General features: G+C 43.9%; 1 protein-coding gene and 1 non-coding gene across 4 annotated transcripts; one reads left to right on the top strand and one right to left on the bottom strand.

Moving 5' to 3' along the window:
• Nucleotides 1–2,522: 2,522 nt before the first annotated feature.
• On the bottom strand, nucleotides 2,523–2,595 carry TRNAV-AAC (transfer RNA valine (anticodon AAC)). The gene has a single exon. It is a non-coding gene; the product is annotated as a tRNA-Val (tRNA).
• A 3,536-nt stretch (nucleotides 2,596–6,131) lies between these two features.
• Nucleotides 6,132–13,212, top strand: ACTRT3 (actin related protein T3). 3 transcript variants are annotated; one of them, XM_077826017.1, is made up of 3 exons: nucleotides 6,132–6,334; nucleotides 12,294–12,698; nucleotides 12,885–13,212. In XM_077826017.1, exons 1-3 carry the CDS (start codon nucleotides 6,132–6,134, stop codon nucleotides 13,210–13,212), a joined length of 936 nt encoding a protein of 311 aa, XP_077682143.1. The 3 variants fall into 3 exon arrangements, with proteins under 3 accessions (XP_077682143.1, XP_077682142.1, XP_077682141.1); XM_077826016.1 differs by having other exon boundaries at nucleotides 12,294–12,342; nucleotides 12,454–13,212; XM_077826015.1 differs by having other exon boundaries at nucleotides 12,294–13,212.
• Nucleotides 13,213–13,458: the final 246 nt, after the last annotated feature.

Genomic DNA, 13,458 nt, shown 5'->3' on the forward strand with positions numbered 1-13,458 from the left:
TAGGAGCAATGACCATGGTAACCAGTGACAAGACAGCCTTCTGAAAGCAAAGTATTATTTAAACATGAATGTTTTCTCTGAAATGCTCTATTAAAACTATAGACTGTATGTATGTCTAGCTAAACAGGCATCTAACAATTTCCTATATGGAGGACCTAGTAATTCTAACTTCCTACAGACTCTTCTTCAGACCCTCTCTCTGTGTCACCTTGTTTTCCTCGGCAGCTCCTGGAACTGACCCCTTTCCTCTCACCTTTTAACTGTTCAGACCTGGTCTACATAGCAAGTTAGGTCAGTTTAACTACATCAGTCAGGAGTATGAAAAATCCTACCTAAGGGCACGTCTTCACTAGCAACGCTAAAGTGCTGCTGTGGCAGCGTTTTAGCGTTGCTTGTGTAGTCGTGGCAGAGTGCTGGGAGACAGCACTAAAAAACCGCCTCCACGAGGGGAATAGCTACCAGTGCTGGGAGCACGGCTCCCAGTGCTGGTGCACTGTCTACACTGGTGCTTTACAGCACTGAAACTTCCTGCCCTCAGGGGTGTTTTTCCCCCATGTAGACGGGGGAAGAATTCTTCCATTGACCTAGCTACTGCCTCTCAGGGAGGTGGATAACCTACACCAACGGGAGAACCACTCCCATCATCATAGTTTGTGTCTACACTCAAGTGCTCAGTGGCACCACTGTAGCTTTTTAAGTGTAGACAAGCCCTTTGTGTTCTTTTGATCGCTAAGCTCCCAACATGGAAAAACAACTGTATCATATCAAACTGGTGTCTGGAATTACACCATTCTGTTGTGACCCCCCCCCCCCACCATGTTTGCTGGGAAATTATTTATCTGGATCCATTGTATTGCTTTAAGCTTGTTTTTCCAAGAGCCCCTTATTAAGTTAGAATAATACATTCAAACAGGAAATTTGAATAACCCAACATAATTCTACAGTAACTTTATCTTACTGACCAGGTCACATAAAGTGTTTATAAAATTATTACATCTCAGTATCTTTAGCTTATTATAACATAGCATCTTCAAGGCTGTCACAGCAACTATAACTAAAGTGCATCTGTGGCTGACCCATAAATAGGAAAAGCTTTCACAGATCCATTAAGGGAATGTTAATTGGTATAGTCTAGAGTTAATGCAGATAATTAAATATTTAATTAAGATAGTAGAATACGCTAACGGTTCTGTTTTACTAGATGAACTAAATTAAAATCAGTTTTATTTGCTGTTAAAAATTTTGAGCTGCCTGGTGTGTCTTCTTTGGTTCCGTTGCTTTTGTTACCAATGTCCCTACATTTCACATATCAATAATATGAATGAAAGTGACAATATTACAATAGTTATTTATCAGCACTAATATTGCCTGTCAAAGGTTCAGACAATGCATTTCAGGCTAATTGACAAAGATAGCAAGATATGTAAGCCCCCATCTACCCTTTAAAATAGATGCACACAATTACAATTTCTTGTTGAAAATCTAATGGCCAATTGTATTATCACAATATATATGTTTTAACAATTGTTTCCATTATTACCATTGCAAAGTGACCTATTTGCTATATTAGTTTTATTATTGCTTGCTCTATTATTATTTGTTGTTTACTGAGGACCATCAATATGCTTTGCACCATTTAATTACACATAGGAAAATATGGTCCCTGCCCAAAACAGCATACATGCTAAGGCCCCAATCCTGCAATCCTTTATGCATATGAGCAATTTTATTTGAACTCAATGGGACTATTCAGAGGAATAAAGCTACCTGTGTAAATGTTTGCATGGTCAGAGCATGCATTAGAAATACAGTTAAAACAAAGAATGTACCAGCTTTTTCTTTCTTTCTTTCTTGAACATTGAAAGTCTTTGCAAAAGAAGTGTTTCTTAAGGAATTATTTGAATAATTAATATCAGAATAATAAAAATAACATAATAATAATTAATACTGTATGCTAATTTTTATTTTGTTATCCATGGAGATCACGGGATGGTACAGAAGGCGTCAACTTTAATGTTAGACAAATTTCATTGTTAACAAAGAAAAACTAGCAAAATAATAAGCTGCTTAATATTATTCACTATTTTCAGGGCTTTGATATTGCCCTTAGGCTCTTCTCATATAGGAGATATGATTTCATTACAAAATACACATAACTGAAACCTAAAACGGTGCTCAAAACTTTTAATCAACTTCAAATTGTGTATTTTTGCACTCATTTAAACTGCTGTTTAAAAAGAATCTAACAAAACTATTAATTTGAAACAGATTCCACTAGTGTACATTCAAGTATGAATTATTAAACAAAAACAAAACCGGAGAGCTGGCTGGTCAATGCTATAAAGCACTTTACTTTTTCGAAGATCTCATCCTGACAAAATGAAAGGATTAAAATGGTACCAGTCGAAGAGATTTTAATCTGCCCCTTTTGGAAATGTATTTTTTTTTCCCTAATGCAACAATATCCAGTATAGTACAATGTATTTAAAAGAAGTCTTAAAACACAGATTTAGGGACAAAACTGTTTCCGCCCGGTTTCGAACCGGGGACCTTTCGCGTGTTAGGCGAACGTGATAACCACTACACTACGGAAACTTGCCTGCTGAACAGTTTTGAAACTGTCTCTTTTATGAATGTGCTGGAGGACCCTGAGTGTTCTAATAAGAGTTGCAACGTGCAGGACCTTTACAACGTTAGCGCCATTTTCCGGAGAAGCAACCCCTGCCTAGATTCAGGTGGACGACACTTGCATCTGACCAGGTCTCCAGGCACTCAGTGGAGCGCCTAACACAAACATGGGTTAGACTGACGCAAAAATTGCTTGAAACACCACAGTGACAACAGTTTGGGGGGGGGGGGGGAGCTCTCCCCGGGCCACCGCAACGGGGCTCCACGCGACTGCGCTTCTGGAGCATGCACGGCCCCCCCCCGTGACTATGGACCGGCCCCTCTGCTCCGAGCACCGCATTCCACCCACCCATCAGGCATGGCACCCTAGCGCCCAGCAGGGCCGGCACCGAGGACTGCAACACATCATTGGGCAGCACCCACCGCCGAGGATACAATTAATCGATTCGCCGCTGAGTAGGCATCAATTTATGCCTCCCCTCCCCCCACGCGACTTTCCCGGGCGTCACGTGCACAACAGAGCCCCCACTCCAGGCGCCCCCCAGGCCCGGGGCAGGCGCAGCGCAGCGCACCCCCTCGCGGGTGAGGGCTGCGTACGGTATGTATCCCATACCCCCCGCCTCCGCGGCGTGCGCAGCACCGCCCCGCAGTACGCATGACCCTGGGGAGCGTGTATAATAACTGCGGGTTCCCTCCGTAAACGGGTCTGCCTCGTGTGTCCCTCCGCAGCCTGACTCGTGCCCTGCTCTGGGGACTGTAGAGCAGGCAGAGCCGCATAGGAGCGCCTACAACGTTCACATCGGGCCTCAGAGTAGCAGCCGTGTTAGTCTGTATTTGCAAAAAGAAAAGGAGTCCTTGTGGCACCTTAGAGACTAACCAATTTATTTGAGCATAAGCTTTCGTGGATTCCACTGAATGCGTCCGATGAAGTGAGCTGTAGCTCACGAAAGCTCATGCTCAGATAAATTGGTTAGTCTCTAAGGTGCCACTAGTACTCCTTTTCCTTTTCCCTTGGGCCTGTGGCTAAGCCGCAGTCGCCCCCTTTTGACACCTACCCAGCCCCAAGCGTCAATCTACTCTCTCCAGTGCTTGGTGCAAAGACCAAGGGCAGGGCTCAAGAAGGACATAATGTTCCTTTTTGGCATTTTCAAAGGCTACCTGTTTGAAACAGATACACAGTGCTGGTGGGAGGAGCTTTAATTTCGTGATCAACTTTGTGTTCCTAAGTAGTTAAGCATGATACATATAGTTTGACTTTATTTTGAGTCACACACATGCTTCTCCCCCCCCCCACTGGCATACCACCATTTATGTTTATTTTTTCCTTTTATAGATTGGATGGTTGGTGGAAGATATTCCTTCAACAACTAGAGTGTATTAAAATTAATATCTGAATTCTAATAAACTATTATTCCTGTAGATTAAGTGACTCAATATTCGTTTAGTACTGTAGTATTAAAGGGAGCTCAGTTTTGGACTAAAATTTAAATGTTGTTAAAATAACTTAACCAAAAATCAGTCAAATATTTAAAATAAATAAATAGATAAATTTGTTAGTCTCTAAGGTGCCACAAGGACTCCTCGTTATTTTTGCTGATACAGACTAACACAGCTATCACTCTGAAACCTGCCAAATATTTCTGTTAATTTAAAAAACAAGGACAGTAAAAGCAGGATTTTTTGAAATCAGAAAGCAAACAGTCCCCCACTGATGTTTGTATCTAAACAATGCAGCATTGTGATAGTAAATAGTGGAAGTTATGGCTCTGATCCTACAATTGGATGCACGTGGCTGGACCCCAATAGCCACCTACACAGACCCAGTTACAAAATCCTGGCCTTAATTTGTAGGACCAAGAAAAAAGAACATTATAGCAACACTGAAGAGGGTAAAATTTCTCATAAAAAGCTGAAAAGAGCTATAAGAAGAAAAGTAAATGTTGTATTTATATTAGCAATAACATATACCTACGGTGTCTTTAATCCCAAAGAATAACAAATCTCTTTACAAATTTAACAAATTGACAGGCAAACTATATATATACATATATATATATATATATATGACTCACTTCATTCACCTCAGAAATGTTAACATCTTTGGAATGAAATTCAGCCACTATTTAACAATACCACTCAGTTTAGAGAAAGTAAAGAAGACTGTGCCCAATTAAAACTATTTTGGGAACCTAGACTGCAAAATACAATTGCCTGAGTTGGAATTTGTCTTGGACACAATGGTTAACAGCTTGACTCTTACAAAAAAGTGTCTTGCACTCTTTAATGACCTCAAATCATCAAGACCTCATATCCCATATATTAAATTAAGCTGCTAGGACCTGTCTTAGGCAAAAGCAAAATAGGTATCTACTGAAACTTGTGTATTGGAAAGCCAGAGAACTAATTCAGTACTCTGTGGATCTGTCCAGCCTCCCTTTCAAGCAACAGAATAAGGAGAGATTCCCCACCATTGTCCAGAGCAAAGCTTGGGTCTGACCACATGATTATGGCAGGCTTGCCAGTCTCAAGGTGCTGCCTGCCCTAAAGGTGTGTTAGAAGATTTCATTACTGACTGAGAGGGAAAAGTCCCACCACCAGAATTAACACCATCAATTCCCAGTGGCAACTTGCAGATCTTGGGCCTCCCTAGCAGATTATTCTAATTATTTTTAAAGTATATTAATCAAATTTAAAAAAGAAAAACCCTACCCCAATCAAATATTTTATCCTAAAAAAGAGGAAGCCCCAGGAATGTTGTTATTGCTATTAGTTTTCATATGGAAGGCAATGAGGCACTCAGCTACTACAGGTTTCAGAGTAACAGCCGTGTTAGACTGTATTCGCAAAAAGAAAAGGAGTACTTGTGGCACCTTAGAGACTAACCAATTTATTTGAGCATGAGCTTTCATGAGCTACAGCTCACTTCATCGGATGCATACCGTGGAAACTGCAGAAGACATTATATACACACAGAGACCATGAAACAATACCTCCTCCCGCCCTACTGTCCTGCTGGTAATAGCTTATCTAAAGTGATTATCAAGTTGGGCCATTTCCAGCACAAATCCAGGTTTTCTCACCCTCCGCCCCCCCACACAAACTCACTCTCCTGCTGGTAATAGCCCATCCAAAGTGACCACTCTCTTCACAATGTGTATGATAATCAAGGTGGGCCATTTCCTGCACAAATCCAGGTTCTCTCACTCCCTCACCCCCCTCCAAAAACCACACACACAGCTACTACAGTGACAGGTAGCAAGTTAAATCATGGGGCTCCAAGCCAGCTCCTCCAGCAATCAGGGAGTTTCCCATGCAGGTAGTGAACAGTTGGACTTTTCTTAGCTTGATAAGAGCTGAGGGGGTGTCTTAGCAACCAGGGCACTACTCCTGTATGTGCCTCTGTCATAATAGGAGGGGATTATCACATGAAGGGGAAGTTGCTGGCCCTCACCACTCCCCAGTGGCCTGTGCGGGAAGTGGCAGGTGGAAAGCCACATCCTGGGATGGGGGATCTGTTACCGGCTGTGGTTATAGACAATGGCTCGGGCCTGATCAAGGCAGGCATAGCTGGGGACAAGGAACCACGTTTCACCTACAGCAACATAACAGGCCGGCCTAAAGCCAAGGCTGTGATGCTGGGGGCAGGCCAGAAGGACCTCTATATTGGGGATGAGGCACAAGCCAAGCGTGGGATCCTCTCCATCAGGTATCAGAGAATGGTGGGGGCTAGGCCTGGGGAAATGAGGAGAGCAGGTGAAGGAGTGGGTTCTCTTCACCTGGTCTAAAGAGGGGGACATGGAAAGATGGAAAGTGGGTGGGGAGCAGGCCAAGTGGGGGGGGTCCTCTTCATTGGGTACTAGGTAGGAAAGGAGATAACAGGGGCCCCTGCCCAAGGTGGAGAGGCAGGTTGCTTTAATGAAGAATGTGTCCATCAGGTACTGAGGAGGGAGGAGGAGCTATCCCTGCTCATCAGGTACCATTAGCCTTGTGGGAGGAATGTTGTGAAGCAGCAGTTAGGTGGATGCAGGGTGAGCTGGGACAGGAAGGCTGGCATCTGAACAAGGAAGGAGCATTGCCTCAGACAGCAGTCTTTTTTGGAGGCCTCTCCTCATGGAGAGAGTTTGGTACAGGAGGAAGAGTTTTCCTCTGTACTAGTCACTTAGATGTTTGATCATGGAAGGGGCTGCAGAAGGAAACTGTTGAAGAACCTGCAGGGCCTTTTCCAAATGAAAGGCTGTTGCTATTGGCTTTTGCTCTGCACAGACTGATACAAGCATCCCAAAGGTAAACACGAGACAAGGCCAAACAAGGTCAAAAAGTGGGAGGGAGAGCAAAACAAGGAAGAAAGAATAGAGACTAACAGAGGAGGCTGAAAGTGTGGAAAAGAAGGGAAGGGGGCCACAGAAACAAAGAAAGAGAGGGTAGAGACAGAGAAAGATGCATCTAAAATTCTGTGCAGTTTGACTGCTACATCTTTATGAACTTTTGCAGCTGGTGTGAAGGTTTCCAAAGGGCATGGGGAGGTGTGCAAAACAATTTCATCTGCCATGTAGCTATGTTAGTGCATTTGGGTATAAAAGAGACATTACGAACACCTTTCAGAGTAACAGCCATGTTAGTCTGTATTTGCAAAAAGAAAAGGAGTACTTGTGGCACCTTAGAGACTAACCAATTTATTTGAGCATAAGCTTTCATGAGCTACAGCTCACTTCATCGGATGCATACTATGGAAAATACAGAAGATGTTTTTATACACACAGACCATGAAAAAATGGGTGTTTATCACTACAAAAGGTTTTCTCTCCCCGCACCCACTCTCCTGTTGGTAATAGCTTATCTAAAGTGATCGCTCTCCTTACAATGTGTATGATAATCAAGGTGGGCCATTTCCAGCACAAATCCAGGGTTTAACAAGAACGTCTGAGGAACAGTGGGGGGGGGGGGGGGGAGGAATAAACAAGGGGAAATAGGTTACTTTTTATAATGAATCAACCATTTCCAGTCTCTATTCAAGCCTAAGTTAATTGTATCTAGTTCGAAGGTAGCTGGGAGTGCTGGTAGCGTAGGGCCTGAGGAGGGCCTATTATCCTTGAAACATACCTCATGTCGACACACAAAAGCAGTTGCAGGAGTGCACTGCTGCAGTTGTCCTTCCCGAGCACCATTGTATCCTGCATCACCCTGCCCCACTGCAGTGCTAATGTAGACAGAAAATGCTGTAATTGCAGCTGCACCTTTTCATAGGCCTAGACTGCAGCTACACACAATAATATGCTACTGCTCTTGTAATCTCTTTAGCAGTTGCAATGTACAGTGTCTCTTGTATTTCAAACTACATTCCTGTGATAAATTACTGAAGCATCTATTATTTTTACACATTAGAGTTTTCTGTTTAATAAGGTGTCATGCATGCAGTTTTCGGGGTTTTCTTCTTTAAAAAAAATAGAGAAGCTTCCATAAAGCATGTGCTACTTTGTATATTGAAATACACTGAATTATACAGTTCCAGTTTTCTTTTAAATGGTATAGCACTTCTCCAGTTGTGGATAACTCCTACAAAACACTGCTTTAGGGACCTGTGCTGGAAACATTGCACCCATTTTACATTAGAAGTACAATGATTGGAAAGAGTGGTGTGACATGCTGAACAGTTTTATATTAGCCAAGATGGCTAGTTTGTGGACACACCGCACCATTACAATTTACAGCAGTTCCACAGGAACCACTATAAAATATAATGGTGCTTTTCTTTGATGTAGATAAAGCTAATGATTGACAATGCACCTACAAATAGGTGGGAAGGTTGTGTAGGGAGTAGTAGCAGGGAGAGGAATTAGAGGAGGGAATAGGAAAAGCTCTGGGTTAGGAAAAGAGGAATTCAAGGGATCTGGTGGAGAAAAGGAAGCACTAAAAGAAGAAAAAGAAAAACTGGAGAGAATGAAAAGAAGAAGAGACTGGAAAATTGTACACAACAAAGAGTAAAAAAGGAGACAGAAAAAGGGAAAACAAATACATAGATCTCTCAGGGCTTGTCTAGACTAGCTTACCAATTAGTTCAGATTAGCAAATGTGAGTGTAAAGTGCTAAACTAGATACTCCACAGACATTTTTTTTGGATACAACACACACACACATAGAATCATAGAATATCAGGGTTGGAAGGGACCCCAGAAGGTCATCTAGTCCAACCCCCTGCTCGAAGCAGGACCAATTCCCAGTTAAATCATCCCAGCCAGGGCTTTGTCAAGCCTGACCTTAAAAACCTCTAAGGAAGGAGATTTTACCACCTCCCTAGGTAACGCATTCCAGTGTTTCACCACCCTCTTAGTGAAAAAGTTTTTCCTAATATCCAATCTAAACCTCCCCCACTGCAACTTGAGACCATTACTCCTCGTTCTGTCATCTGCTACCATTGAGAACAGTCTAGAGCCATCCTCTTTGGAACCCCCTTTCAGGTAGTTGAAAGCAGCTATCAGATCCCCCCTCATTCTTCTCTTCTGCAGACTAAACAATCCCAGCTCCCTCAGCCTCTCCTCATAAGTCATGTGTTCCAGACCCCTAATCATTTTTGTTGCCCTTCGCTGGACTCTCTCCAATTTATCCACATCCTTCTTGTAGTGTGGGGCCCAAAACTGGACACAGTACTCCAGATGAGGCCTCACCAATGTCGAATAGAGGGGAACGATCACGTCCCTCGATCTGCTCGCTATGCCCCTACTTATACATCCCAAAATGCCATTGGCCTTCTTGGCAACAAGGGCACATTGCTGACTCATATCCAGCTTCTCGTCCACTGTCACCCCTAGGTCCTTTTCCGCAGAACTGCTGCCTACCCATTCGGCCTGTAGTTTGTAGCGGTGCATTGGATTCTTCCGTCCTAAGTGCAGGACCCTGCACTTATCCTTATTGAACCTCATCAGATTTCTTTTGGCCCAATCCTCCAATTTGTCTAGGTTCTTCTGTATCCTATCCCTCCCCTCCAGCGTATCTACCACTCCTCCCAGTTTAGTATCATCCGCAAATTTGCTGAGAGTGCAATCTACACCATCCTCCAGATCATTTATGAAGATATTGAACAAAACCGGCCCCAGGACCAACCCCTGGGGCACTCCACTTTACACCGGCTGCCAACTAGACATGGAGCCATTGATCACTACCCGTTGAGCCCGACAATCTAGCCAGCTTTCTACCCACCTTATAGTGCATTCATCCAGCCCATACTTCCTTAACTTGCTGACAAGAATACTGTGGGAGACCGTGTCAAAAGCTTTGCTAAAGTCAAGAAACAATACATCCACTGCTTTCCCTTCATCCACAGGACCAGTAATCTCATCATAAAAGGCGATTAGATTAGTCAGGCATGACCTTCCCTTGGTGAATCCATGCTGGCTGTTTCTGATCACTTTCCTCTCATGCAAGTGCTTCAGGATTGATTCTTTGAGGACCTGCTCCATGATTTTTCCAGGGACTGAGGTGAGGCTGACTGGCCTGTAGTTCCCAGGATCCTCCTTCTTCCCTTTTTTAAAGATTGGCACTACATTAGCCTTTTTCCAGTCATCCGGGACTTCCCCCGTTCGCCACGAGTTTTCAAAGATAATGGCCAATGGCTCTGCAATCACAGCCGCCAATTCCTTCAGCACTCTCGGATGCAACTCGTCCGGCCCCATGGACTTGTGCACGTCCAGCTTTTCTAAATAGTCCCTAACCACCTCTATCTCCACAGAGGGCTGGCCATCTCTTCCCCATTTTGTGATGCCCAGCGCAGCAGTCTGGGAGCTGACCTTGTTCGTGAAGACAGAGGCAAAAAAAGCATTGAGTACATTAGCTTTTTCCACATCCTCTGTCACTAGGTTGCCTCCCTCATTCAGTAAGGGGCCCACACTTTCCTTGGCTTTCTTCTGAGTCTACACTACAGGGTTATGCTGCTATAGTCTCAGTAATGTAGACATGGTCTGTTTGTTCTCTCACACAACCACATGCAATACACACAATACCCAGTTGAACCCTTTGCCTACATGGTGCTAGTTTCTGGGCAGACACTATTAGGCTTTGTTTTAGGTGTGGCCTCTTAAATGACTCTTATCACTATCTTAAGTGAAGGGAGTGTTCACATTTATCAATCTCAATGAGTTTTTAACTCAACCCATAACAAGGCTTCACCCAGAGCATAACATTATTATGTGGCAAATTTCTGCATAGACCAGCCCTTCTTGTGTCTCCAGCTAGCCAGCCTGAAACAACTTTAGAGAGCTACAAACTGCTTCCTTTCAGTGTTAACACCAAGCACTATGTAGGGCCAGATTATCCCTGCACTGCAACTTGTGCCAGTTCAAAAGGAGCGCATAATAGGTGTAAAATTCTACTAAATCAGAATAGTAGCATTTTGTACCCACTTTCTATTCACTAAGCTCTGGTGTAAATGACTGCACAGGATGCAGACCAACAGAGAATCTGGTCTTCAGTTTCTGCCTATCACAGCTAATGCTCCACTGGCATTAGCAATGTTGGGAGAACTACCATAGACCACTGCCACCAGCGGTGTTTTAAACACCTAGTTATCTAGCCCTGTCCAGATCAGAATTAATCAACTTGGTACTTAAAACACTGCCAGCACCCATTGTATGTTAAGGCTCCCAACACTGATGGTGATTTTTTGCAAGATTTCTCTAGTGAAGACAAGGCTAATGTCTGGGACTTCCAAGAATCTTTAATCATCTTTCTCTACCTTTTACACCGGGGTGGCCAACCTGTGGCTCCGGAGTCACATGCGGCTCTTCAGAAGTTAATATGCGGCTCCTTGTCTAGGCATCGACTCCGGGGCTGGAGCTACAGACGCCAACTTTCCAATGTGCCGGGGGGTGCTCACTGCTCAACCCCTGGCTCTGCCACAGGTCCTGCCCCCTCCCCTGAGCCTGCCATGCCCTCACTCCTCCCCTCTCCCCCGCAGAGTCTCCTGCATGCCACGAAACAGCTGATCGGGAGGTGAAGGGAAGGAGGAGGAGGCGTGATTGGCAGGGCTGCTGGTGGGTGACAGATGCTGGGAGTGGGTGGGGGAGCTGCTGGGGAGCTGCTGACGTATTAATGTGGCTCTTTGGCAATGTACACTGGTAAATTCTGGCTCCTTCTCAGCCTCAGGTTGGCCACCCTGCTTTACACTCTCTATACTTGTTGAGTGTTATCAGAGAGTAAGGTAAATCTTCTAGCTACTAATCTACTGGATGAATTTTTGAGGTCTGGCAGAAGAAATACTCCCACAATAATGTTTAATAAACATATATTATCAATAGTGAAATTAATAAATTGTAAAAGATTCATATTGGACTTTTCAGTAATATTTTAAAAATCATGTTTACATACTTTTTAAAATGTAGGTCCTAATCCTGCAACGTGCTATATCCCTTCTTAGGTGTGCTGAGAGTTAAGGATGTTCAGCAGCTCTACGAGGCAATCACCAACTTTCTTGAGCACAGGCCATTATTCATTTTATTTTTCAAGTAAACACTTGTGACTTAAGAGTTTTATATACAGTACACTTCATGAAATGCTATACTTGGGAATCACCAGACAAGGTGAACCTGATAAATGGTGAATGCTGGGGTTATGGGCATGGTGATTTTGTTAGGAAAATGTTGCCTTTGTTTTTCATCTGTTTGAACCACATGTAGGTACCCAGTGGAACATGGGATTGTCACATCTTGGGCGGACATGGAGGCTGTGTGGAAGAATGTCTATGACCATGACCTGAAGATGAAGGCAAGTGAGCGGCCAGCACTGTTCACCGAGGCACCGCTCAACCCACTGGTCAATCGAGAACATATGACAAAGGTTCTCTTTGAGCGCTTTGAGGTACCAGCCCTTTATGTGGCCATCCAGGCCGTACTGGCACTCTATGCATCAGGCCTTACCACGGGCTGTGTGATGGACTCTGGTGATGGCGTTACCCACACTGTACCTATCTTTGAGGGCTACTGCTTGTCCCATGCCGTTCTCCGGCTTGACCTGGCTGGCCGTGACCTTACAGACTACCTGATGAGGATCCTTAAAGAGAGTGGTGTCTCCCTGGTCAGTACAGCTGAAAGGGAGATTGTACGAGACATGAAGGAGAACATGTGTTATGTGTGTCTGTATCCAGAAGAGGAGATGGCTAAGAATCCAAGGGAAGTAGAGAAATCTTACAGGCTGCCTGATGGGCAGGTTATTAAAGTCCAAAATCAAAGGTTCCGCTGCCCTGAGACCCTTTTCTGCCCATCTAATATTGGCATAGAGGCCCCAGGGATTGACAAGCTCTGCTTCAACACCATCATGAAGTGTGACATTGACCTGAGGACCAACTTTTACTCCAACATAATCCTGTCTGGTGGTTCCAGCCTCTTCCCTGGCCTGGCTGAGCGTGTAACCAAAGAGTTAAACCGCATGGTCCCCAGTGACACTGAGGTGAAGGTCATGGCTCCCCCTGACAGGAAGTTCTCTGTTTGGATGGGGGGCTCCATCCTCTCCTCCCTCTCTGCCTTCCAGCAAATGTGGATTACCATGGCAGAGTACAGGGAAATTGGGCCTAACATAGTGCATAGAAAATGCTTCTGAAATCCAGTTGTTTTTAAAAGGATCTAACTGAAAGTGTTGTGGGAAAGAAAAGAACCTCAAATTATAGTAACCTCAAAACTCTAGGAGGCCTATGCCTGTAGTATTTGGTGAAAGACTAATAAAAATCATGACTCTGGGTGTGCTTGTTCTAGAATATATCTTTATGAATATGTATAAAATGTTCTGGATTTCTAGTGAGAGAGTTCTTTACACAAGGACACAACAGTGCGGAAAACAAGTGAAGTA

The sequence above is a fragment of the Eretmochelys imbricata genome, chromosome 9 (genome assembly GCF_965152235.1).
Source record: "Eretmochelys imbricata isolate rEreImb1 chromosome 9, rEreImb1.hap1, whole genome shotgun sequence".
NCBI lineage: Eukaryota > Metazoa > Chordata > Testudines > Cheloniidae > Eretmochelys > Eretmochelys imbricata.

Excerpts from the sequence above, each read along its gene's own strand:
- ACTRT3 (XM_077826015.1), top strand. The coding sequence starts at position 6,132 with ATGGGGGATCTGTTACCGGCTGTGGTTATAGACAATGGCTCGGGCCTG. Across the intron at positions 6,335-12,293 it reads CGTGGGATCCTCTCCATCAG|GTACCCAGTGGAACATGGGA; the intron begins GTATCAGAGAAT and ends AACCACATGTAG.